Source organism: Vipera berus, assembly GCF_964194415.1.
Source record: "Vipera berus genome assembly, chromosome: 2".
In the NCBI taxonomy this organism is placed as follows: domain Eukaryota; kingdom Metazoa; phylum Chordata; class Lepidosauria; order Squamata; family Viperidae; genus Vipera; species Vipera berus.
This window is the reverse complement of record NC_138203.1, coordinates 262,213,246-262,239,527: the sequence shown is the minus strand read 5'-3', so window position 1 is coordinate 262,239,527 and position 26,282 is coordinate 262,213,246. Positions and strand designations below refer to the sequence as shown.

The 26,282-nt window shown below is 38.1% G+C and overlaps 1 protein-coding gene across 4 annotated transcripts in view; it reads left to right on the top strand.

The window, feature by feature from the left end:
* Positions 1–1,802: 1,802 nt before the first annotated feature.
* PRKAR2A (protein kinase cAMP-dependent type II regulatory subunit alpha) overlaps positions 1,803–26,282 on the top strand; it is a 72,764-nt gene continuing 48,284 nt past the window's right edge. For all 4 annotated transcript variants that reach the window (XR_014025175.1, XR_014025176.1, XM_081318106.1 and 1 more), the window contains exons 1-2: positions 1,803–2,228; positions 15,065–15,100. Coding sequence is in view for 2 of the 4 variants with exons in the window: in XM_081318106.1 (XP_081174232.1) it covers positions 1,946–2,228; positions 15,065–15,100 (319 nt within the window). In the remaining 2 variants the exon portion in view is untranslated. The remainder of the gene's footprint in view (positions 2,229–15,064; positions 15,101–26,282) is intronic.

The window sequence follows — 26,282 nt, the reverse complement described above, 5'->3', positions numbered from 1 at the left end:
AAAAAGTTAGTCATTTAACTGAAAGATTAAAATTTCCTATCACAGAAAGGAAACTATCACCAGATGAAGGAAAAATATAAACATTTTTTCTCTTTTTCTAGTTGGGAAACATGTGATCTCATGAGGTTTTTGTGATATCACTCAGCCCAATATTGTTACATCACCAAGGCCAACCTTTTGAAATTGAGGTTTTAGGCTCTGGCTAAATCTGTGGTCAACAAAAGCTAACTCCAAATAGTCAGGTTATGAACAGTTCATTGTTTAATATATCACAAATGAATAAGGTATGCACAATCAAGTGATTAAATATAAATGCTTGTGGGCCCATAAGACTCATGACCTTACAGTCCAAATCCTAGTGACTACTATATTTAAGTCACTGAGGCCAATTCCAAACTCAGTACAGGAATTCAGATTAAAGCAGCCTGCCTGATAGTGAATAGAACAGAACAGAGTTGGAAGGGACCTTGGAGGTCTTCTAGTCCAACCCCCTGCTCAGGCAGGAAACCATATACCATTTCAGATAAATGGTTGTCCAATTTCTTCTTAAAAATTTCCAGTTGTGAAGCCTTGACTTGTATACACTCAATGGAGCCCCCCACTTCTCTGGATATTTGGTGCTTGCTTCCTGTCTGTTTAAGAAAAAAGCTGAAGGCATCTAGTCCACATTCAGAGCAGCATCTATTCTATACCTTTTGTAAGAAACATGGTGGTAGGCACTTGGTTTAAATCTTTTCTCCACCAGTAAAGAAGTGATAATGAAGAACTAACACAAAACCGCCAATTATTTCACTATAACACTGATGAAATAGCAAGATAAATCATCTTTCCTCCTTTTACTAAATATAATACGCGCTTCTCTCGCCCATAAATAAAAAAAACGGCTAATAATGTAATGCCGGCACAACCAAAACATGATTTTGAAAAAAAAAATCCAGACGTTTTCTCCAGGTTTGAAAATCAGGAAAGAAAACCATAAAAAAAAGGGAAAAAAGAGATCCTCTCTGGAAAAATGTTGACATTTGCACGCTGACAAGCTTAATAATTCACATTTTCAAATTTCTGAGCAATTCTTTGGGAGTAATTTACGGATTGAGAAAGTTACTAAAGAAGAGTTGTCGCGTATTTTCCAACAGTCGCCAGGAAGACAACGAACCGATGGCAACACGAAGCACCACGTCCCTTTTTAACCACCGCAGCCAACCCTTCCCTTCCCACAGCCCAGGGGTAGGCAACCTCGGCTCTTTTATGACTCATGGACTTCAACTCCCAGAATTCCTGAGCCAGCATAGCTGGCTCAGGAATTCTGGGAGTTGAAGTCCATGAGTCATAAAAGAGCCGAGGTTGCCTACCCCGGGCCACAGCCGGTTAGAACCCGCGAAGGAATTACAGCACCAACTCCCGGCTCCCACCTGAAAACCCCGCCTTCCTCTGCGCACGCGCGGCATCCCATCGCCCACCCTTCCAATATTACTCGTACTCCCTTTTAACCCGTTCCCTTCGCGCGCCCCTTCTTCGGTATTGTGACGCAAATGATTCCACCCATTTTTCTAATTCACGCCTCCTCGGGCGGCAGACGCCGCCGCCGCCGCCCCCCTCTTTTCTCCCACCCCCGCCTTCGCTCGCTCGCTCGCGCTCTTGGCCGTTTCCTGCTTTGGAGCGCGTAGAGCCTTGTGCGCTTCCGTCCCAGTCCCTCCCCCCCCTCCTCCTCCTCCTCCTCCTGCTGCTCCTCCTCCCCTCAGTCCCTTTCTTTCTCGCGTGTCAGGCGGCGGCGGCGGCGCGAGCGCGGCTCCCTTGGCGGCGCGAGCGCGGCTCGGAGGGGGAGTGAGCCGCAGGTGGGAGGCCCCGTTTCGGAAGCCGTTTCGGGGGCGGCGGCGGCGGCGGTGGTTTGTCAGTTAGGCGAGTTCGGCGTTCCGTCCCCCTCGAATTCGTGAGCGGCGGCAAGATGAGTATCGAGATCCCGCCGGGTTTGTCGGAGCTGCTGCAGGGCTACACCGTGGAGGTGTTGCGGCGTCGGCCGCCGAATCTCCTGGACTTCGCCGCCGAATACTTCAGTCGCCTGCGGGAATCCCGCGACCAGCAGCTGCGCGAGGCTGAGGCGGCGGCGGCGGCGGCGGCGGCCAGGGGCAAAGGAGTCAACTTCGACGGGGAGCCTATGCAGACGGAGTCCAACGGCGAAGAGGCGCGGAGGGAAGCGGCCGAGGAGGACTCCGATTCCGACTTCGAGCGTGAGTTGCGGCCAGGAGGGGGCTGGGTGGACCCGGCCGAGGGCGGCCGGAGAGGAGGAGGAGGGGGGGGGTCTCTCCACGCGCTCCCCGCTCGGCTGCGCAACCTTTTCTCCCTTTCTTCCTGGCCGAGAGGATCTGAAGATCCTCACGTGCGGAGGACTTTCTGTCTTTCTCTTTCTTCTTCTTTTTTTTTTGCACGCGGGTTTCTCGCGCTCTCCACCGGCCCCGGCGGGCTCTAGGTTAGTTAGGATGGAGAAGCCCCGGCGGGTCGTCGAGGCCGCCGGTTTTCCTTCCAAGACGTCGTGCGAACGTGGCAGAGCGGAGAAAAGAGAGAGCCGAGAAGCTCTCTCCGCTCTGCAAAATCCTCCCTGCCGTCCTCAAGGAACGGTGGGAGGCAAGGTAGAAATTGACCAGGTTAAGGTAGCAATGGTGGTTAATGCCAAAACATTGTTTGCGGGTATGGGTTATTTTTGTGTGTGTGTGTGTGATTTGAATGCGGGGAAAGTAGGTGTGACCTTGCGAATGGGGATCCTTAGCGGGTTTGCTTCTTGGCCTCCCCTCTTTCGTTTTGACATGCAGATGGCTTTGGGAGGGGAAAAAAGAATAGCTGGATAATTTCGCATTTTACTTACTCTCCCGTCTCACTTCAGGAATGTCCGAGCGACTGTTGCTTTGGGTGTGTAGATGACTTTTGAATGAAAATCTTTTTTCTCGTTTTTTTTCTCCTCCATTTTTTTAAAAAAGAGGCCCAGCTGAAAAAAAAAGGTTTTAAGGAATTTCTTGTTTCGTGATTAAACATGAAGGTAGGGGAGGCCTGAAGGGGCATTAAATTTACTGTTCTTTGTGATTTGAAGAGTAGGGCAGCCTTTTCAGTGTCCAGGTTTTTTTGGGTTGGGTGGGTGGGTGTAATGAGCTTCATAGAGAAGAGAATAGAGAGAGCCTGTAAGGTTAGAACACAACAATTTATGCCTAGTAGTTTGTTTTAAAATAGTATATAGGAAGGAGGGAGGAAAAATTGGAAAATATCTTAACTTGGATGATAACCCCCCCCTTTTCGTAAAGGAATCTCTTGAAGATTCTTCTCTCTAGTTTTTGTTCTAAATCTGTCCATATTCTAAGATTTTTTTTCTTTCACATAGCAGCTTTTTACATGTTAGCCAATCTTTTTAGTCCTCTATTTAAAAGAATATTTAGAGAAGGTTTCCTGTATTCTCATTATTTTATTTACCACATATTTTATGCTTAATGGTAAGCAATGAAAAATATTTTTAAAACTCAATAGCTATTTGCACATTCTAGGTTTAGAGGAAAAATTGGATTAGTTCATGTTCAAAATTGTCCAAAGGATCTTGCCAAAATGTGGATTAATTATCTCATCATTGGAACATGGTATAAGTAGCTACCGTAATCCACAAAGCAAGTGTTTAAAAATATTCTGAGTACAGGGACCAGAGAATATACCATAATGTAAAAGCATTCCATTACCCAGTTCAGCTCCTGCTGGGGAATATTTAGGAAAGCTTAGAATTAAGTGATAACAATGTTGACAGACAACATTCTATTTTTGTAAGTGTCAAAATAGAATAGTTATCATCTAACCTTGTACATGTTAATTGAGAGGTAAGGCCGGCTAAGTTCAGTCAGTGCTTTACAGCTTTCTGATCCCTTTTCCCTGGTTGTTAAATTATGGGCTATGTACTTTATATAAATGAGTTAACAAGTTCCTAAGTTTAGCATATGATAACAATTAGGGAAGAGGAAGTTTTCAGAGAAATGGATATTCTGAATTGTATTTTTGTAACTGAAATGGTGATGATGCTTAATGAGAAACTTGCTGAGATGGGAAGCAGGAAAGAGCCAGTTAAAAAGCTGTTTTTATATAGTGTGTGAGAGGCTATTGCAAGGGAGAGCAAAAGTGAATAGAAATGGAATGCTGTGCATTATGGGAAAATTCTTCACTTTCTAACATAAAATATTGGTAGGACTTTTTGTAGAAAAGTTTCATTTCTGAAGACCAGAAATTAATGGAACATGTAATATGTAATATGATTTGCACAAATTTTAAAAATGCAAATTAGTGTCAAGGTCTTATTAGGCATGGCAAATATTAAACAAAACTAAAATATTTCTGTTAAATATGGAAAAGCCATGATACACTTTTTCAAATCTGTATCTATTTAGTGGATCTGGATTGTGCTTTTACCTCCAAAGCAGACTTATAATAAAGTTAATGAATTAATGTATTCTCTGAATTCAGAAATAGTTACATTTATCACTATGAATGAGAGTGACTAATTGAAATAATTAAGATATAGAGAAAAAATTAGATCAGTTATTAACAATGATAACTTAGAACCTTAGTAGTTAAATAGCTTTAAATGCTATTTAGATGATTGAGGATATAATCGGAATGTTTTCCTAGATAATTTGTAAAATATTTATGGTAAAATAAAACTTTGCTATGAGCCTTTAAAGAGTTTTATCCATTAAATTAAACATTGCCTAGAAAAGCAAATGCATTTATAGAGCATGCCTCAGTTTTAATTTGTTTAGGAAAGACCAATTTGGAAAAGGAAAGAAAAATACAGAGCTTCCTAGTAACTGTTAAAATAACAACATAGAGTGATTGGAGTAGAATGGTAAATCTCTTTGATGCCTCAGTGTACTGACTGATAGTGTAAACAGCAGCAGTTGGTGTACAGTAATTAAAATTCTGTCTGTTAACCATGTTAAGGCAGTGATTCAGAACATACTTGTTGGGAAGGAAGATTCATTGAAATAGAACAATTTTGACAAAAAAATTGTTGGAGTAAGCTGCTGAAACACTTAATGGTGATTATACAGAGTCTCTTGAGTGTTAAGACATTTAACATAATTCAGTGTTCTCTTTTAATTTGACATAGCTTTTTGTGAAAACTCATTGAAATAGCCAGAAAAACCACGATGTTGCTATATAAAGAGTAAAGAGTACAAGAGTAAAATGGTTAATATATCTTATTATGTTTGGTATATTGTTATAAAGGTAAGTCTCTATTGAATTGAGCACAAGTCTTAGAGATTACATGGATTATTGAAAAAAAGGATTAAAATATGGGGAAAGAGTGGTAACTGGCCAGACTGGATTATAACTCCTTTATGATATAAAGTTGAGTCAGGTGGGATACAGATATTGATGAAGTACAGTAATCAACCATTTTTATGCTGGACATTGGAGATAAGCAACATTTAAAGGGGCACAAATGTGCATTAGGGGTAAAAGATGTAATTCTGAAGGATATTTGATTAGAAAGAAGTAGTACAGTCCTTGGGCTCAAAAGATATGATAGTCCTATTACTGACAAAATAATATAATCTTGGTTATCTTTGGCACATGATAAATTCTGAGCAGTGTTTAGTCTACTTTTACTTTTTTGGAATTTGATATATTTTGTCAAGCATGATTAGGAGGTAGTCCAAAAGCCAGAGAACATTACTTTTTTAAAGGGGTCCTTGGAAATCTTTCTAAAATCTCTTGGTAGATGCTATCCTTCAGAGTTTTTAAAGCAACCATTTCATCAAGGACAAAATAAGGCTGCCTGCATGAGATTTCACAGTTGAAAATAAAATTATTTGCCACATTCTACTGTTTTTGGGGGGTATATAGAATGTACGTAATTGAGTTATGAAATAGGATATTGTCACACTATGGCTCTATGGTATAAGAGTTTTTAATACCATAATTTTTAAATATAGTTTGAAATATATTTTAATCAAAAGCTCTATATTAATATAGATGTGTTGCTCTCTGGGTACCGTACTCTTCTTTTTCACTTGTGTTCCTTTGGTTGCAATATGCCCCTCTTTATCCTTCAAGTAATAGCATTCTAAGCAGATACATTTTAATTTTTTCATTGTAGTCACATATCATTTCTAGAGTGGCAGTTATATTTCTTCTCCCAGAACCCCAGAAGTAGGATGAAATGTTATTAACTTTGCTGGAGCTCCCTACGGTAATTATGTTATGATTTTATCCTTGTTATTGTGTGTTAAAAGTAAATGTTCATATCATGTAGTTTGTAACTGTTGAACATTGTAACTGGACTCGCAGCTGTATATTTTATAGCTGATTAGTTTATTTAGAAATAGTGTTTGCTTTAGGTATTCATTTTACAAAATGGATGCTTTGAGTATTTTCTGTTCCCTGATTTATTCATCTATTCCTATGCTAAATGTGATAAAGTCTTATATCAACAGATATAAGGTATATTTAATACCAGCAGACTTCAAGATTTCCTGATGAAGTAGAAAATCAGCATTGCTCATTTTTTGTCTAAAACTCAAGTGATATTATACAATACTGAAATGTAGCAGTATATGTAGGCATATAGTAAAGCTTTCAAATGTTACTATGTGCATAATGCAGTGTCAGCAAAAAAGAAAGAGAGAAGGAAAAGAATCTTTCCCTACTAAAATAAAGTTTTGCTTACAGTGATTGTGGGTTGCCAGTCAAATAAACCAAAGACTTCAGTGAATGTTATCAAATTTGATGTCACTAGTTTATCGGACACCAGTTAGAGAAATGGTCCTTAGTTAATGTGATAAATTACAAGGATATCCAGAGTATCATCTCTTAAATCAGGTTTAGAATATTTCCAATTAGCCGAAGTTCCTCAGTTTTTCTTGAGTACTGTAATTGTTTCCTTGCTTTTTCATATATTAAGAAATTTGAAGAAACATTAAAATTCTAGAATGCAGTGGAGTTTATACTCAAAACAGGATTTGCTTTCCTCTTCTAATGGGAACATTGACTACAATACTGAAGGAAGCAAATGGAGGAAATAATAGAAATGCATTCCTGCTTTTTAATATCTGAATGCAGTTGCTGGATATGCTTGGTGGTGGTTGTGGTTTGGAGGAGAGAGACAAACTTACAGAAAATCAACCTTAGCATGATTGAGTGGTTGTGATTATAGACGTTCTCTGACTCAAGATAAGTATAATATTAAGTACAATATACCGGTAAGTACAATAAGTACAACTGGCTTACAACTTGGGTGTCTCCTGGACTTGCAGCTTTTATTTGAGCTGCAGATGGAAGCTATGGCAAGGAGAAGCTTCTGTTTGAGCTGCAGATGGAAACTGTGGCAAGGAGTTACCTTTTTTTTTGCATCAGGAGGTTTTAGAAATCTAAAAAGGGTTCCATTTACAGGGACACCATAGCAAGAAATAAAAATATTAGCTATCACAATTCATCTGTTCCTCCTCTTGATGCTTTATCTTAGCTTATCCAGTTTGGACTGCAGATCTTATGACATGCAGAGTGGCAAAAAAATTCTTTCACTTGAGAGATTTTAGCTTAGGGGAAATTTAGCACAGTAATTGATCTGTTTGACAGATAGCAGCCTAGTATAGTGTGATCAGCTAGCTAGCTGCTAGCCTATATAATTGAACTTTTTAACTACAGTCTTTGACCGGCTTTTAAAAAGTATCCGTATGACTGTCCTGTTTGGAAATAATTGGGGAAAGCAATTATTATATTATATAAGAGACATCAGCCTTCAGAATTAGGGCAGAGTTAAATATTAGTTAAGGCAAAGTTTCTAAGGAAAAGGGAGTCCCACTGACACTTCAGAAGGAAGAGCACTAAAACATGGCATGGAAAAAGCCCATCTATATTTACCTTGAATAAATATAGATGATCTTTTTCCATAGTCCATTTTGATTTATCCTGATTGTATAAATATCCTGCAATAGAGGGTTTGCAATAGTTAATATTTGGTAATAAAACTCAGGAACACTGGTGTGATCACTTTAACAATGTCTCTGATTTGTTCCTTAGCCATTGATTTAGCTTCTACAAGTTTGGGGCTTTTTCCAGACTAAATAGAATTATGGGTATATTCATGCCCATGTCTTTGGGTCTTTTTTGTTGCTTCCATTCTATTAAAGTTTCACTTGCTAACATGTTTGCTTAACTAGACTTTACTTGTGGCAATAATATGTTAGGCCTAGTGTAGATACATTCAGTCTTCATATATTTGTTTTGTGATTTACTTTTAATTCTTGTTCACATCCTGGAAATGATCAAATTGCCTCAGTGTAGTCCTTCATGCTATTCCACATTCACTAAAAATTCACTCTTACCCCATTCTCTTTTACTACACACTTAAGTACTTCATCACTTTTACATTCAGCTTAGTTTTATGTTTTCCTGACATCCAACTTAATTGACAAATCCAACTTAATGAAGTGGATAGAAGCCTGCTTTTCTATATATCTGTTTTTGCTTCTTTAAGCCAGGAAATGTTTACTTTCGGGCAGGGTGGATTTGATTTAAATCAAGTCAATTTAAATCACGATTTAAATCATTTAAATCACTAGTAATAAGGCTTGATGTAAATCAACTTGATTTAAATTATAATTTTTAAAGAGCAACTGTCATCTCTGTCCTGCAGCAGCTCCTCCTCTGACCCGCTGTTGACTCACAGACAGTCCCACTCACTTTAATGGGATGGCTGGGGATGCGGCAGTGACACAATAAAGTGAGGGATGTGGTGGGCAGCAGGTGAGTGGATGCCCACTAACAGGCACTGCCATGATGGATCTGAAATGACATGTGCTCCTTAAATGTAAGGACTCATTCTTGCTGGTAGTTAGAATCTTTAATATTGTTATTTGCAAACAAAATGAAGGTTTCCTATTTAGAATAATAAGCTGTCAGGTTAGTAAAACAGCGATATCAGAACCAATTTTAGGTTAATAGGTTAATCACACATAGTTGGAGAACTCAAATTCTTTTATTTAATTAAAACACTTAGAGCCTGGTGCAGATGCATTTCTCTTCAAACAATCATACAGTTTGTAGTGTACATAGATTTGCAAAACAATGGGATAAAGGAATATTCCAGAACTTTGTTTTATGATTTATCTTGTGGTTACTGTGAAATTGTGTGAATGCATCAATGTAGTGCATGTTATCTCAGCTAGCAGAGCTTGGATTCATTGAGTTTACCAAAAATGTAAATATTGCAGAATATACAGCCTCATGCTACATAACTAAGCTCCATTTCATGCTGAATAAACTAAATTATTAAATAGAAACCTATATTTAGATAGATTTTTATTCCAAAACCATTTTATTAAAATAAATTTGATAAAAATAAAAAAATCCAATTTAATTTTTTTAAAAATCCATTTTTTTAAAAATCCACCCTGCTTTTGGGCAAGTTTGGCAGTTTCAGGGTCATATAATGGTTTATTGTTTATTGTTTCCAAGGTCTAGCTTCTTTGATTATACTGTAGAGGCCTCATAAAATAGGGTGAATTTTCCTTCAACAAATGTTTACTCCTCACACCAGATGTCATACTCTTCATCACATTTCTATCAGGTTTTACACATCTTAAAATTTCTTCATCTGTTTTTCCACCTTTGATAAACATTCTGTCAAGGTATTTAAATTCATTTACTTGTCTTCCATTTTTCCTGTCAAAGACAACTACAGTAAACCCTTAGATTAGCAGACCTTGGTTTAACAGATTCAGTGGATAAAATCCATTTGCCATTTTGAACATGCATTGTACAGTATGGATTTTATGCATTATGCAAATACATAAAATGTGTATGCATATCATACACATTATACACGTTTGTAAAATCTATAACATAGAATAGGCAAAAATCTTATCTCATCCATTGTTTTGTGAACGTATAAACCCCCCTTGGGTTTAATGGGCCTATTTCCATATATTACTTAAACTGGTGTTTCAACTTTGATCCATTGATTTTTATATCCGTACTTTTCATTATTATTTAATTATTTTTCTTTTTAACATTTGCTACAAAATGTTTGGGTTCCCAGCCAGCACAGTTTCATTTTCATACAGAAGACGTGCATTCATGTCCCCATAAATAACACAAATTTATCATCACTACAATCATTCCTTATATATTTATCCATAAATAGATTAAGCAACAAAGGCAACATCACATATATATTTTTATTTCCAACAGTTCAAGGACTTATAGCAGGGGTGTCAAACTCAATTTCATTGAGGGCCGCATCAGCATTGCAGTTACCCTCAGGGGGCCAGGTGGGTATGGCCAGGGTGGGCGTAGCCTACTGGATGGGCATGGCTAGAGTGCATATGGCCTACTGGGTGGGCGTGGCCAGCTCTACATGGTTCGCATCAAGGGTCCTATGGGGGCCTGGGCAGGACTGGGACAGATCTGAGGGTCTCTGGCAGAAGGAGGGTCTCTGGGCCAGGGCCAAGGCAGTGGGTGCCGTTCCCTCACTGTTTCCAGGATGGCTTCGCGGGCCACCCGGGCCTTGTGTTTGACATGTCTGACTTATAGCATCTTCCCTGCTATATCTCATTAGAATGACAGATTCTTCCCAGAGAGGGCAGTCCCAAAGTTACCCAGGTCATAAAGGGATTTTGACTTGAAATCAGCATCTTGAATTGCAACCAGGACCCCACTGGCAATCATTGCAGCTCCTGAAAGAATGATATTACATGGGAGAGACAAGTTGTACCCATTATTTCTCAGTCCATTGCATTCTGGATCAGCAGAAACTTCCAAATCATCTTTGAAGGCAGCCCCATAAAGAGGAAATTGCAATATAAGCAGATCTCAACTTGCAATCATTTAATGACCATTTGAAGTTACAACTCCACTGAAAAAAGTGTGACCGTTTTTCACATGACTGTTGCACCATCCTTATTGGTCATGTGATCAAAATTCAGATTCCAAGTTTCTGGGAAAGCTGGCAGGAACAATTGTAAATGGGGGTCATCTGATTATGGAGTGCTGCAACTGGTTGTAAGTGTGATTTGGTTGCCAACTGCCCAGATTCTAGACATATGATCATGAGTGTGCTGGGACAGTTGGAACTCTGAGGACCAGTCATAAACGCCATTCAGGGCCATTGTAACTTTGGATGGTCACTGAACAAATATTTGTAAGTCAAGGACTACCTGTAATATCTGGCTAATACATAAAACTTAATTATCTAATACCAGCAATATCTGGCTACAGATTTCTTTGATTTTTGTTGAGTCCAGAGTCAGGTGGCATATAAGTTTAATAAAATATGATTACACGTTCAAATTATCTGCCAAGATCTCCTTTTGCTCAACTGATCCCAAGTACCAAGAATGATATTGATAGGTGAAAGAAATAAGGGAAGTGTATAGAGAAGTTGGAAGGGAGACTTCAGATATTCTTATGTATACTGAGTATTCATGTTCATGTGATGACAAAAGCCATTTCTAAATGTTGCATCCATAGAAGAGATGGTCTTGGAACCAACTAGACAGGAATCAACTCTAAAGTTAATCCTAAGTGATATTCATCTTCCAATGCAATATGTTGTGTTACTGATAGGAAACAGCAACCACAATGCTCTGTCATTATACATGCAAGTGGAAATTGAGAACAGACTAAAATATAGTCACATTTGACTACAAAAGGGGAAAATTCTAAAAAATGGGCTAGTGAAAAGAGGCTTGACACTCAGATCTCTTGAAATGCCAGAGAACTATCAGGGAGACAGTATAACACAATTTTTAAAAAGGAACCCAAGGAGATTTGAAAAATTATAGCTTGGCCATTATTTGTTTCAGCAAAATCATCATTCATATTCAGTCATGCTGAAAGAAAATCAGCATGGATTGTACAAAGTTAAATCCTGCCTCACTAAGCTTCTGGAGTTTTTTTTTTTTTTTAAGAAATCAATTAGCACTCAAATGAAGGTGACCTTGTCATTGTTGGATCTTTGAATTTACACAAACATCCTCATCAAACACTCTTGAGTAAACCTTATTATCCTAGTATAAGAGGACCTCTGTCCTTTTAAGTACAGATTTAAAAAAAGAAAGGAAAAAGGCGGGAATTGAGATTTTTTTTCCTTTGTAGAGGGAAGTTTGTAAAGAATTTCTTAAGAATTTGTGCTGTTGCTTTTTTTTTGCAAACTTGATCATAAGCTGCTTGAGTTAATGGTTAGGTAATGAGGTAGCCAAGTTTGGAGGGTTTAAAAGTTTTTTTTAACAAAAAAAATGCTAGAGTTAGAATGGAACAGTGGCAGGAAAGGGTATGTCTTGCTCTTCTGTTGGAAGCACACCAGAGGCACTTAGGTAGCCACCACAGTATGAGAAACAATGTCCTGTGCTAAGTTGTTCTTTTTAGCTCCTTATGTTGCTGTGTCCTTTTGTGGTTCTCAAAGGCAGACTGTAACAGCTGGGTAGACCTAGTTCTTATGGAAATCTTTAGGCTTATTTTGTCTGAGCAGGCAGAAGAACCAGTTTCTTTTCCCTAATCTATAGGATAAGAATACATAGCTGACCATGCCACTGCTCTTGTGGGTCTTCAGGATCTTACCATACCGACAGGAACAGATTTGCCCACCTCTATCAAAGTGAGCAGTAAAACCCATAAAGATCATAAACCTTCTTTCTTCTCTTAATGTATAAAAATGGCAATGCCAGTGGAAGCAGAGTAGTACTGTTTTGTCTTCACCATTGGGAAAGTAACGATTCTAGGCAGAAAAATGTTTAGAATTAATTTGGAGGGAGTGAAAGATTTCAGCACACAAATATTTTGCCCCAAGTTATTTTGAAGGAAACTGGGTTGTTTTTTTTAAAAAAAATTGTTGCAGTTCTTCAGGGAAAAATAAAGTAAAGGATGCCGGGGGAAGGGATTACGCTAAGGAACAGTGAGTGCACTTTCCCCCTAGATTTTTCATGTTTCCCTAGCAATGAAATTTTGCTCGCTAGTAGCAGATTATGGGTGGAAATAAGGCACTTTTCATCTGTGAAAACCAACTTCAGAGGAAGGAAAGGTTCTTTGGAGTAATATGTAGGAGAAGAGATGCCATTAGAACTTCTTTTTGCCTTCCAGAAGTGGGAACTTCTGATTCTGTGTAGAAGGAAAACTGAAATCCAAATGATGGAGAGAAAGAAAATGCCCATGGGTTTCTTGGAAGGAAGTCACCTTACGTGGAGATTCTGTTAAGCAGAAAGATACAAGCAAAGGAATAACATTACTTTCATGTTCCATTTTTCCCCTTGATTCACAGGAACTGTTTTTCTTGCTTGTGTTTTATTCCTCTTAATTTCATTTTTAGTCGAATGAATTTTCTGTTGACATAGGTGCTATTTCTGTTGACATACTGTTGCTATGTCTTAGCCTGGTTGCTGTTGTGATACCAGCTTTGGATCATTTATTATTTTTTTTAAAACATATAACTGCTTGTACAAGGCAGTCACATGTCTGTTTAGATTAAGCCTTCAAACTTGGCAACTTTAAGACTTGTGGATTTCAGCTTCCAGAATTCCCCAGCTAGTGATATTAAAGTTGCCAAGGTTGCACACCCTTAATATATCTTTACCTGAGGCAAAGGGAAATGATTAGGTTTGATATTAACATAAATGTGCATAACATGGATTAGGCTTTAGGCTTTAAATGAGTAGAAATTGTTTCATGCAGATTTATAATCTTGTACAAATTCATATCAGAATATTTGATAGTGGCTAGTATCCGATAGCATGGGCAACTCAAAAACAAGTAAATTAGTAAGTCATTGCAGACTTTAAAAAATATATATCACCCTCTACCCTTCCTTAAGCGAAGCTAAAAGTTTTTCCTTGTTTTATTGGTAATACAAGATACCAGTGATGAAATAGATTAATCCACATATAAACTTGAACATTCATCTTCACGTCCCAGTTACTTATAGATAAATGTATTGCCTGTCCAATTGCTATTCCTTGACAAGATTTAGATTCTGGTAGTTTTCAAAAGAGAAGTGACTATACACAAAGGGTGATTCCTGGAAAACAAATTTACAGCAAGACTGATTATGGCAGATAGCATAAAAGTGAAAAGATTCTTTCAATAAGCAGTTTAATCTAGAACTACAAATACTCCTTGAGTTACAACCATAATGGAGTCTTCTCATCACAGCAGTAACTATTTGCAGCAGTCATTAAGCAAATGACTTCAATTGTTGAGCAAACCAATTGTTCATCATGGGTGCAGTTTTACTGAAAATAAAAATTACTAAAGTAAATGCCAGTTTTTGGCATAACTGCTGGGAGTGGGGGAGAGAACTGTCAGAAGTTTAAATCTGGGTCATAAGTACCGCACAGGTAGATCAGCTAAGTAACCATTTGTAAGTCAAGGACTACTTATATTTAATTTTTTACTGTGCACTATTAACAGTTAATTAAGTGTGAGTGTAAGGGCTGGTAAGGACTCTGACAGTGAGCATCTGTTTTATGAAAATTAAATCCTATGAAATACTGTAAAAGCAGAGCAAATTGCTTTGGGCAGTTCTTACCTACAAAGATCTTTGTCTAACAAATTACTGAGCTTTGCATTTTTTTGTATTTTAGATATATTGGCCAACCTGACATTTAAGCAGTAGTTTACTTACTATAGTCGATCAAGAATTGCACACTTGTTCATGGACTGCATATGTCTGTTATATTTCTGCTCTGTGCTTATGAGAGAATTAAAGAAAAAAAACTGTTATAAGAATGAAAGCTTTTCTTCTGTGCCCAGTTCATAAATGCAGTTTTCTATTCTTTCTCTTTCAGCAGCATAGAATTTGTTTTAAGCTTAATGTTCTTAGAGACATCTTTTTGTCAGGGCTTCAAGCTTATATTCAAGAAAATCTTAACATTAAATATGCAGTTAAAATAAAGGAAGGTTAATTAAAATCAATATTAATGAAAGAGCCAACCTGTTATAGAACAAGAAGTTGATAAATCTGTTGTTAGATAATTATAATTCTTTTTAATAATTTTATCCACCAGTTATTTCCTAACTTACTGGACATTTTTTGTTTCTGTTGTAGCTCCTGTTATTAACAAGTTTAACAGAAGAGTATCAGGTCAGTATTCTTTTATCATATAATTTAAACAGTTTTTCAGTGATGACCTTAATGTGTGTGTATTTTTTCAGTGTTGCCAAATAATAAAGAAAAGATTTTGCTACACTTTGTGTAGCTGCAATTGTTGAAAAAACCAAATATTAACTTCAGGAAAATAAAGAAAAAAGAAAAATTGCAGCCCTAGATTGTTTTAGTATGGCTGCTGCTTAACTACTGTAAAGGTTAAAACTTAAGTTTTTTGGATAAAAAGCCAAAAAGTCATAATATTGACTAAAATATTCAGGCCTTTCCTTGAGCAAACACGTGAGAGGATAGACTATTTTTAAATTTCCTTCACAGCAAACATGACAGACTGCCTTTGTTCCAAATTTCTGGTTTTATTTATTTCTATTGTATTTACCAAGGGTTATATACTGCTCCAATTAAAACAGTGATTGAGTAACTTATATTCCTCAGAACAATATAGGACTAAATTACATCAAACAGAGAACTACAAATAGCACAGCAATAAAATCATAATACTATTACATTGAACAATATAGTACATTTGTAGTAATACAATAAACTTCACAAAACATATGTTTGAACCGAAAAATATTTGCAATTCATAGGCTTGTGCCTTTCTGAAACTCTAATAATGTTATGCAAAGATTTGGTTCAAAGCTTTGTGTAAAAGTGAATCAGTTGAATCACCCCATCAAATTTTGTAACTTTTTAGTACGCTGTTTCATTAAGAACTAATTGAAATAACCCTAAATTATTACCTTTTTCTAAGGCAAAGTACAGTATAAATTTATATTGAAATTATAGTTAAGTTTTAATAGGGATTTATTCTTAATATGGCAGAAATAAAGTAATCTATTGTTAATGCTTTTACTATTTATATGCTGAATTTTAATCATTAACTTTCAATAATAATAAACTTGAAGAATGTTAAACTCTCCTTGGAGTTGAATTTGATGCCTGGTGATTACAGGAAATTGTCAACAATCTAGAAGTAGTTTGCCATTGCTGCCTTTTGGGATGTTTTTTTTTTGTTTGACATTCCAGTCTAGCCTTTACCCAATGACTTGGATCCAAGTCTCTTTATTGACTTTATTCAATGTTATCTATTGATATTAATTGTCAAGTTTCCGACTATGGGCTTTTCAAGTGACTCTGAGGCATTGTTTACCTTAAAAGTCCTTTATTAGCCTAATACACCGGCAAATGCTTGCTTGAAGGAAGCTGGAATCTGAAATCTCCGCCCCTTGCACAATATATTAAAACACAATTCTCCACCTTTCTAATTTTGTCATAATCATATTCTCCAATTAATTTAAAGAATCAGTTTCCCTTCCGTTAGAAAACCAGCCAAGGCCTTATCTTCTTTGGTTAGAGAGATGGCCTTGAAGGTGCAATCCTATTCATTCCCCCTCCCAACCTTAAACTAAATCTTTTAAAGCAATACACAAGTTTAACATATGAAATGGCTGCTACTTCATCTCTTGCCAAGCAATAACATTCGATGTTAGCAGCATTGACATTAATATTATGAAATTATTAATTTTTAACAGACTATATAATGCGAATTCCTCAAATCTAGGCACTTTGCATTGTGATTTCAGTGTTTTCTAATCCTAGAAAAGCAATATTTTGAAGAAAAGGATACTCATTTTTTAAAAAAACTACCTGAAAGTGATTTTTACTGTGCATCACTACAACTGGGTATCTTAAAACTATCTTAGTTAAATTCCCGCATGTATTAAAACTGAGAAGACATGCAAATAGAGGGCTTAGGGAATTGCTTTGAAGGTGTTCTGTACCAGCCTGCTACCGGCCCTGCAGAAAAGGCAGGGACAACCCATTTACAAGAAGGCAAGAGGCTGGAACTAAGCCTGCCAAATTTATTAACATAAAACAGCAAACAGAGCAAAGAGAGCAAACACGAACCATGAAACAGGAGCTATTCAAACGGTTGCCTTCAGCAAACCAGCCCTCCCACGCATTCCCCTTTTAAACAGTTCAGGGTGTGGCTTCTCTCTGCCTCCTTCCGAGGTGCCCCATTGCCTTCCTCTGTTTACTCCTGATTGACTGCCTCCTGCGTCGGGCGTCCTTGAACAGGGCCAGCTGTGGGTCATCTTCATCCACACTGTCAGGCTCACACAGCTGGGTCTGCGTTGTGACCAGATGGGAGGGGCCTGGCTGAGGGCTCTGTGGAGCCTCAATATTATTCTCAGCAAGCTCTCCAACACCCCCCTCCTCCTCCTCTGAATCGTCCGACCCAACTGCCGAACCCACAGGCTGACCCTGAATCACAACAGAAGGATAGAAGGAAGAGCCACCACAAGGCAGTGGTCAGATAAGAAAATCTTGAGCCTGGCCAAGTACATAACTCTCAGACAAGTTCCCCCCTCCCCCCAGTTCCCAAGTAGATGCAATGAGGGAGGGGGAAGCCCATTCAGATTTATAAGATACCGTTACTATAGTGCAGGGGTCAGCAACCTGAAACAGTGAAAGAGCCACTCGGAACCGGTTCCCTCGCAAAAGGAAAAACTGGGAGCCACAAAAAATGTGTGCACATGCGCATACATGTGCGCATGCGCAGAACAGGGTTTGACTGAAGAGTGGAGCCAAGGCGAGATATGCACCTACCCTGCATATTTGAATTGATTGGTTGAACTTTTTTAGTCCCACTTTTTTTTTTTTGGACTGCACATGGCAAAGGATTGGGAGCCGCAGGAGACGGCTGAAAGAGCCGCATGCGGCTCTGGAGCCACGGGTTGCAGACCTGTGCTATAGTGGTTACAATAAAAGTAGTTCTGGACTATATGGCATTGGTCTACCTTGTTGGGCTGGCATATAATTATTGAAAGGGTAGCTTAAGTAGAATTCCAGATGTTACTAGAACTGGTCGATTAGCCAGAGGCACACAAACTAGGGTAATAACACTATGGGGGAGTGTGTGCAAGCAAATCAGGGTTAAGGGTGGGCTTGTACAAGGAAAAGATAGATCATAATCATAATCATAATCATAATAGTAAAGTTGGAAGGGACCTTGGAGGTCATCTAGTCCAACCCCCTGCTCAGGCAGGAAACCCTATATCATTTCAGACAAATGGCTGTTCAGTCTCTTCTTAAAAACTTCCAGTGTTGGAGCATTCACTGCTTCTGGAGGCAGGTTGTTCCATTGGTTAATTGTTCTAACTGTCAGGAAGTTTCTCCTTAGTTCTAGATTGATTCTCTCCTTGACTAGTTTCCATCCGTTGCTTCTTGTCCTGCCTTTGGGTGCTTTGGAGAATAGCTTGACTCCCTCTTCTTTGTGGCAGCCCCTGAGATATTGGAATACTGCTATCATGTCACTCCCTAGTCCTTCTCTTCATTAAACTAGACATTCCCAATTCCTTCCTTCCGAATGGGTGTGTGTGTGCAAGCAAATCAGGGTTAAGGGTGGAGTTGTACAAGGAATGGATAGATGACAGAACTTGCTGAAGGGAGTGCGCTTGAGGAGCCTAAGCTAGGCAAGTCCCGAGCACAACATCATGTTGCAAGTTAAGAAGATCAAAGATCAAATCCAGCCATTTACTTGACAGGAAGAAGCACGGTTCAGCCAATTATATAAAAGAGATGACTTGTGCTAATTGGCTCTTTGTGGCAAACAGCCTTTAAATTTCCTATCTGTGACTCTGTCTATACACAGTTGTTGAGTTACCTGGAACCTTAAACTGGAAAGATTGTTCTTGGATCTTCTTGAACCTGATATTTGTCTCTCTGGACACTTTTGTGAAAGTTAGTTTTTGTACCTCTTTGCTGTGCAGAAAGCCTTGAATTTGTGGTATGTTCTGTGGTGGTGATCATGAATTAATATTTGAATTCACTGTCAAAGGCATGGCAAACTCGCAATGTCATGTGACATCGCCCAACGTATCGCGACTTTTCCCCCCATTGCCAGCAATGGGGTGGACGTGGTTTTGACGTGACGCTACCGGCCCGTGGGCTGGCAGCTTGACATGTCTGCACCATCAGAAGCTGGCTGTGGATATTTAACTGGTAGTGCAAAACAATGTGATTGGAGGAGTTCCAGGCATGCAAGTGCCCTGTAAAGAGCTGGTTTTTTCTGTAGTATTATGTGAAGAGCACGGCCTAATCCATCACCCATATCATGATCCGTCTCCACCGTAGTGGCAAGAAAGAGAGGCTAAGCACAAGAGAGGCTAAACACAGGTAGGCAAGGCTGGCCAGTGGTGGAGATTTGGAGCCTGGTGTGCTTCTCTTCAAGTATTGATTTGGGGACTTCAAAGTGAGGGTGTAGTTGGCAGCATTCTAGTCCTCACTTCTGTTTTATTTACAGGCTAAGATAAATGTCCAGTTACCCTTTTCCTTCTGCTCTGTCTGGACAAGCCAGCTATCCAAAAAAAAAAACAAAAAAACACCTGCTAAGAAGAAGAACGGGTTTTGACAAAGCCCTGAAGATCTGGATCCCTGTTAAATTGCATTCTGGGCTCCACTTTGCTTTAGGCAAGCCGACACTGGTTCTGTTTTATGCATGCAAGTCATCAGCTTATTCTAATCCATTCACAGTGTGAGGAATACATTCTTAAAGTGCTAGATCGCCCTATTTCATAGTCTCTGCTGCTTTTCACTAATTAACCTACAGAAAATTGGTAAAAGGAAACCGCTTTTACATTTTTTAAAGGATCTTTAAAAGAATCGCCTAGCAGCAGCATGTTTTTCACAGTGCACAACTAGGCACAGAACTGAACCTATTGGAAGAAAGTGCATTGTAGATTCATTTCAACACAAGTCATGATTAAGAACAAAAAAATACTTTTTGGCAATTGTTTCTAGGCTTTCTAATGTTTGTGCGGAGTACAGACTTTTTGCATTTGGCAATGCATCTGCAAAAGGAGTTCAGAAATATGAGAATAAAAATAGTCTATTAACACACACGTTGTTGCACTTGGCAACCTCAAGCTAAACAGCATAGCACCCCTATCACTAACAGCATAGCACCCCTATCACTAAAGTGTTGTATATTTTTTTACATATAATATACTGTATACAATTTTAAAAAATCTTGTTATGAACCTGTTCTCGGTAGTCTGTTGCCTTTCTGCATTGTTTCAGGCACTTATATTTCTTTGTGTTTGGAAAATCTGTTTGCGAATCTTTTAATTGGGAATTGATCAAACTACTGATTTATTGTTAATTTTAATGTGTTTTATATTTTAGGTCTTTTTTAATGTATGCTACATATATATATACAACAAGACCGAGTGGCTTTGCATACCTTCATCCCGGGTCTATTCGGATATTCCATCTCTTTCTATGGGGGGTGAATTATTACCCCCCGTAGATAGGGCTCGCAATTTGGGAGTACTCCTAGATTCGCGGCTCACCTTGGAAGATCACATGGTGGCTGTGACTAGGGGGGCTTTCGCCCAGGTTCGCCTGGTGCGCCAGTTGCGGCCCTATCTAAGCCGGGATGATTTATGCACGGTCACTCACGCGCTCGTGACCTCTCGTCTAGACTACTGCAACGCTCTCTACATGGGGCTTCCCTTGAGGACCACCCGGAGGCTCCAGCTGGTACAGAATGCAGCCGCGAGAGTTGTGTTGGGAGTCTCCCGATACTCCCATGTCACACCTCTGCTCCGTGAGCTGAATTGGTTACCAGTTGTCTTCCGGGTGAGATTCAAGGTGCTAGTAATGGTGTTTAAAGCCCTCCATGGCATGGGGCCGGAGTACCTCAGGGAACATCTGCTGCCGGTATCAAGCTCCCTGCGCCCTGTGCGTTCCCACAGAGAGGGCCTCCTCAGGGTGCCACCGGTCAGAGAATGCCGACTGGTGGCCCCCAGGGGGAGATCCTTCTCTGTGGGCGCCCCGGAGCTATGGAACCAGTTACCGGTTGAGCTCCGGACGGCGCCCGATCTGCGCTCCTTTCGCCGCGATCTGAAAACATACTTGTTCGAGCAAGCCGGCCTGGCCTGAGGGGGGATTGGTGGGGTTTTTTATTATTTTTATTGGGGCTTTTTACTATGTACCAATTGTATTTTAATCGGGCATGCATTTAATTATCTTTTAGTTTTTGTAAATTTCTGTGTTTTATTCTTGCCCTGTACACCGCCCTGAGTCCTCAGGGAGAAGGGCGGTATAGAAATATTATTAAATTAAATTAAATTAAATTAAATTATATATATATATATATATATATATATATATATATATGTATGTATGTATGTATGTATGTATGTATGTATGTATGTATGTATGTATGTTGATGAATGAAGAAGCATAAATGAGTTGTAATTCCCCAGGGTGACGTCATCACACTCCACTGCATGAATTACTGTCCCTAGATTAAGTGGTAAATTAAAAGTATATAGGATTACTGTTTGTGGGGAAAAGAATGAGAGAGCAGGAAGCTTTTACATGAATGAATCCCTCTCTTGGAGCTCCAGAGTGTCACAATTTATGATCTCCAGCTGTCACAAAGCACCAGTCCAATATGATGCTTAATCTCTCAATGTGAACAGCTTCTGTCACCCACACACTTCCTCATTCTTTAACTCCTAGTCAGTAGCAGCAGAGATTGAATGTGTGCTCACTGTTTTGTTGGCTGATGCCTTCTCAAACTACGGTTTGGAGAAATGACAAAAACAAATAAGCCAACCGAGAAACATAGAAACACTTGGAATGATATGTTCCAGACTACGGATAAAATTCTGGAGCATGTGATTTAAGCTATATACAATACCTGAAATCTCTTTTATCCTCTCTTTTATCCTATAACAGAAAAACTTCATATCTGTGGGACAGTTAATGCTGTATGAGTAGAAATTAAATTGTTCGCCAGAGTTTAATTAATTCTGTTTCTTTCTTGGTAACAATGGAAAGCTTTGTCTTACATTGTAGCAAAGGGTAGTAGAGTTCTGCGGAGGCAGGTGAAATGTCTTTCATGGCAGGTAGGGAAAAATAAGTTTTTAATATTTGCATATTCAGAATATATCAGTATAAAGATAATACCCTATGTATTATGGGTAAGCTAGAAATGTATTTGTCTAATATAGTGTTTTAAAAAACACAAACAGTGAATGTACTTTATATATGGTTGCATTTAATAGGGTCATTCCCCGGCTGCAAGATGATTATTTTGTGCAACTTCACACTGCTCTGTGGGTAAACCAGACCTTATTAGCATTTATATTGAGGAAAGCTCAGCTGGCTTTCTGCAAGAGGAGAGATTGACTTTCTAGATACAAAGCATTAAGCATGTGTACACAGGCCTGTTCTTGGAGTGCATAGGCACACATACATGTGACTGGTTACCGTATGTCTTTTGCAAGCATTTCCAGTTGGAGTTTGGATACTTGGAAAAAATAGCAGCTTGGTCAAACAGATCAGAACCGTCACAAGGCTTTCATGCTTCAAGCAGCCTTTCATCCTTTAAATGCCTGCCTGTGGATGATTTGTTGTGCAGAGAAGACAGATTTATTACTGTTTTCATATGTGTTCATCATGGCAGTGATTTAAGCAGAGTTGTTTTTGCTTTATAATGAATTTTGCCCCAGTGTGTGCTTGTATCTTGATCTGTTTGACAAACAAACTGTACATGTCTTGCTCGTAACACGATCAGATAAGTTTTTAGGATAAAGGTAGTGTCATGGCAGTAAGAACAATGCAGTATTATTTCTTCTTCTTTCTGCTATACTTTGAAATATCAGGATTTTTTCCTCTGTCTCTTTACTCCCTGGTATGTAGTAAGCTTTTGGCTCCCAAACAAATGATATTCAGTGATTTAAATATTGTTTGCCTTATTCTTGGTAGATTTCAGATTTTATGATTATTTCCTAGAGAGATAGATTCACATTAAAAAGATGTTGTCTTTTTCAACTGACCTTTTAAAAATGTAAATGTCTTTTTCACTGTTGGTTTAAAATGCAAAGCAGCTAAAATATTTTTTCTTGATTGTAATGTGGGCTTGCTTTTAAGAATATATTTCTACTTCAGCCATCTATTTCGAATACATATTGTGGCTTTGTTATCTCAGGTATATGCAATTTATAAAGCCAGTTACCATTTAATCCTGATTTTTGTTATAGGAATCTTGTAGGCAAGTTTGGGGAAGATTTCACCTTGTGCACAGCTCATGTGTACACCCCCCCCCCCCGCGCCCTTGTGTATGCATAAGGATAATGGCCATATTTTAGCACCCTGCCTGTAAAGTCAGGTTTATGTAAGTCAGGACTTATATAACACAGAAAATGCCTGTAAAAAGAGGTAGAAAACAACTGTAAAGTGACATTTTCTTGAAAAAAAACTTCAGATGTTACTAACTTAAGAAAACTTTCTAGCTTAGGTAAATTTTTGTTTTCAAGGGATGACTGGGAAAAGTAGTGAGGTAATGGCTGAATATCCAGAGTCAAACCTGGGTTAAGAAATTCTCTCCTTGTGTCAAGATTCTTTTTTTGGTAGAATGCTTGCTCCATTAAAAAATATATGTTCATCTTAAGTTCCAGGAAACATAAATAAGGAAAGAAATGGAACAATAAGAAAAAAATGAATAAGTGTAAGGCATTACAAATGTCGCAGAAGTAATTTTTCAGGATATCATTATTTCTGAATTATAGTTAATATATTTATTAAATTTATATAGCTACCCATCTCACCTAAAGCAACTCAGGGTGGCGCACAATAATAAAAAAGCCAATATAAAAATTCTGTTTCAGGCCTAGGAAGGAGGCAATAGCAAACACTTTAAAATTGAGAAAAACAATTGACAAAAATTGTCAACAATTAACGCAAAGACCACTTTCTAAGACATTCTGGTTAAATCTTTCATTCTTGTAATGAATAAGAATTAGGAACACGAAAAACTTCATCATGGAAAGAAGCCTTTATTCTCTTTTATAAAGAAGAAAAAGATTTGCCCCAAATCATAGAGATTATTTCTTTACTAAACATAGATGTAAGCTTTTCCCGGTAGTACTCGGAAGAAAAGAAACAGGTTTTTTTACTGTAATAGTATACCCGGATGAGGCTGAATTTGTTCTGAAAAGATATATGAAAGTTGGATATAGTTTGGAAGTTACTAACAAAGTGGCCATGATCTTTATTTGATGGAGATTTTTTTCCCAATTTAGCATGATCATTCATGCTTGTTATTGTAACTAAAAGATGAACTGTGGCTTTTAATTTTTTCATATGAATGTAGAATATTCATAAACAAGAAACCATGATAATAGTAAATGATTTTATATCATAACAATGAACTATATTGAAGGGCACAAAACAACTACTACTACTAACTACTACTACTCCCTGTTTTTGGCTTTTTATTGGCTTTTCATTTGGCAATGAAACTGTTTCAAGAAAATAAACTTGAAATTATACGAGCAACTCAAGGCATACAAAAGTGATGAGACCACATATGGTCCAATAAAGAACCAAGAATTAAATTCAAGATTTTACAAGATTTAAAAATTTATCACAGAGTGGGTTATATCTTTTTTGTAATCTTTGAACTCGTACAAATAGAAGCAGTTGATAAGAGATTATATATATAAAAAAACCAATGTATTGAATGCGTGGGATAAATATAGAAAAGAATAATTACAAATGTTTAATTTCTTGCTTTGTTTTAAAAGACCGGTGTTTATAAAGAGAAAAGCACAAAGAAATATACTCCGTACCTTGGGCCTTACTTATAAACTGCTGCTAAAGTATAAGTCAGAAACTGAACTAGTCAAACATTATATGATTAAATTTATTTATTATTTTATTTTAATTCCATTTATATCCCGCCCTTCTCCGAAGACTCAGGGCGGCTTACAAGCTTAGCAAATGGATGCAGAATTTAGATGCAGTTAAAAAAAAGGCATCTGCCCCCTCATTCCCAGGTCCAGCTGGGCGTGTCTCAATATGGTGGACAGAGTGGGGATGGGATGGAGTATTGCAGAACACTAGGAGTATACTGTATGTCAAGAGTATATATTCCCAGCAGGGTCACTCAAGGCCTGAAGGTCATCCCAACTGCCCAGATAACATAGACATGTACTTATATTGGGCAGCAGCAATATAGGAAGATGCTGGAGGCAGATGATCATTTGAGGGACAATGGCAAAGGCATCAATTCATACTGTGCGGGAGAAGGCCATGATAAGCCACTCCTGTATTGTTTCCAAGCAAACTCCACACTGATAGGAAACGATAGCTATCGGTATGCCACTGAGGATTGTTTTGGAGTTGTAATAGTATTAATGATATGGCTAGATTAAAGCCTTCAGAATATCCAGTTGACAGTGTTGACAGTTAGAGAGACAGAATTACAGTGGGAATGTGGAGCATAAGAAACATGAACACAGGAAAAGCTCAACCCAGTGAAAGATGAAATGAAATGACTATACATTGATATCTTAGGCATCACCAACTTGAGATAGACTGGATTTGAACACTTTTAGTTGGTAGATCACGCTGTTTGTTGCTTAGGACACGCTGTGGCTGGTAAAAGAACACAAACAGATGTTATATTGTAATTTCTGTTGCAACATTTCCAAAGAGCTCCTAATGCCTCTTCTAACTCCATTTCTTGGAGAGAGACAGATGAATTTTATGAGGCGTTTTTACTAGCAGATAAGGACCAAAGGTAACTCTTGCAGTTTCAAGGTTTGTTTTTGCTGCTTGTAAAACTTGTATATTGCTTTTACCAAAATAGCGCAAGCATGATTGCATATTTCATCTTGTATATCTTACTTTATTTTATTGTGTATGTTTTATTTTAACCTCTAAATTGTAGATATTATTTAGTAAGTTTTATTTAGTCTGGGTTATTGACTTAGTGAAGTATTTAAGCAAATATTTGAACTCAGGACATGAAAAACAAAGAATAGGATTGCTTTTGTGAAGGGTATAGCAAGAACAGTATTTGGCTACAGTGCAATCAATTGCCCAATAATATTAGTTAGACCTTGTAGATAACACTTTAATATGGCAGTCATCCAAGTTTCCACTTCAGACACTTGATTCAGAAGAAGTTGATGAGTTTTATGATCAAATTCGATTTGTAATTGACAGAACATGAAGCAAAACATGTTGCTTCTGATTGGAAACTGGAATATTCAAGTTGGAAATATTGAGGAAAATGTCGTTGTGTCATATGACTTAGGAAACAGAAATGAAGCAGGAGACCAACCTGTCAATTTCT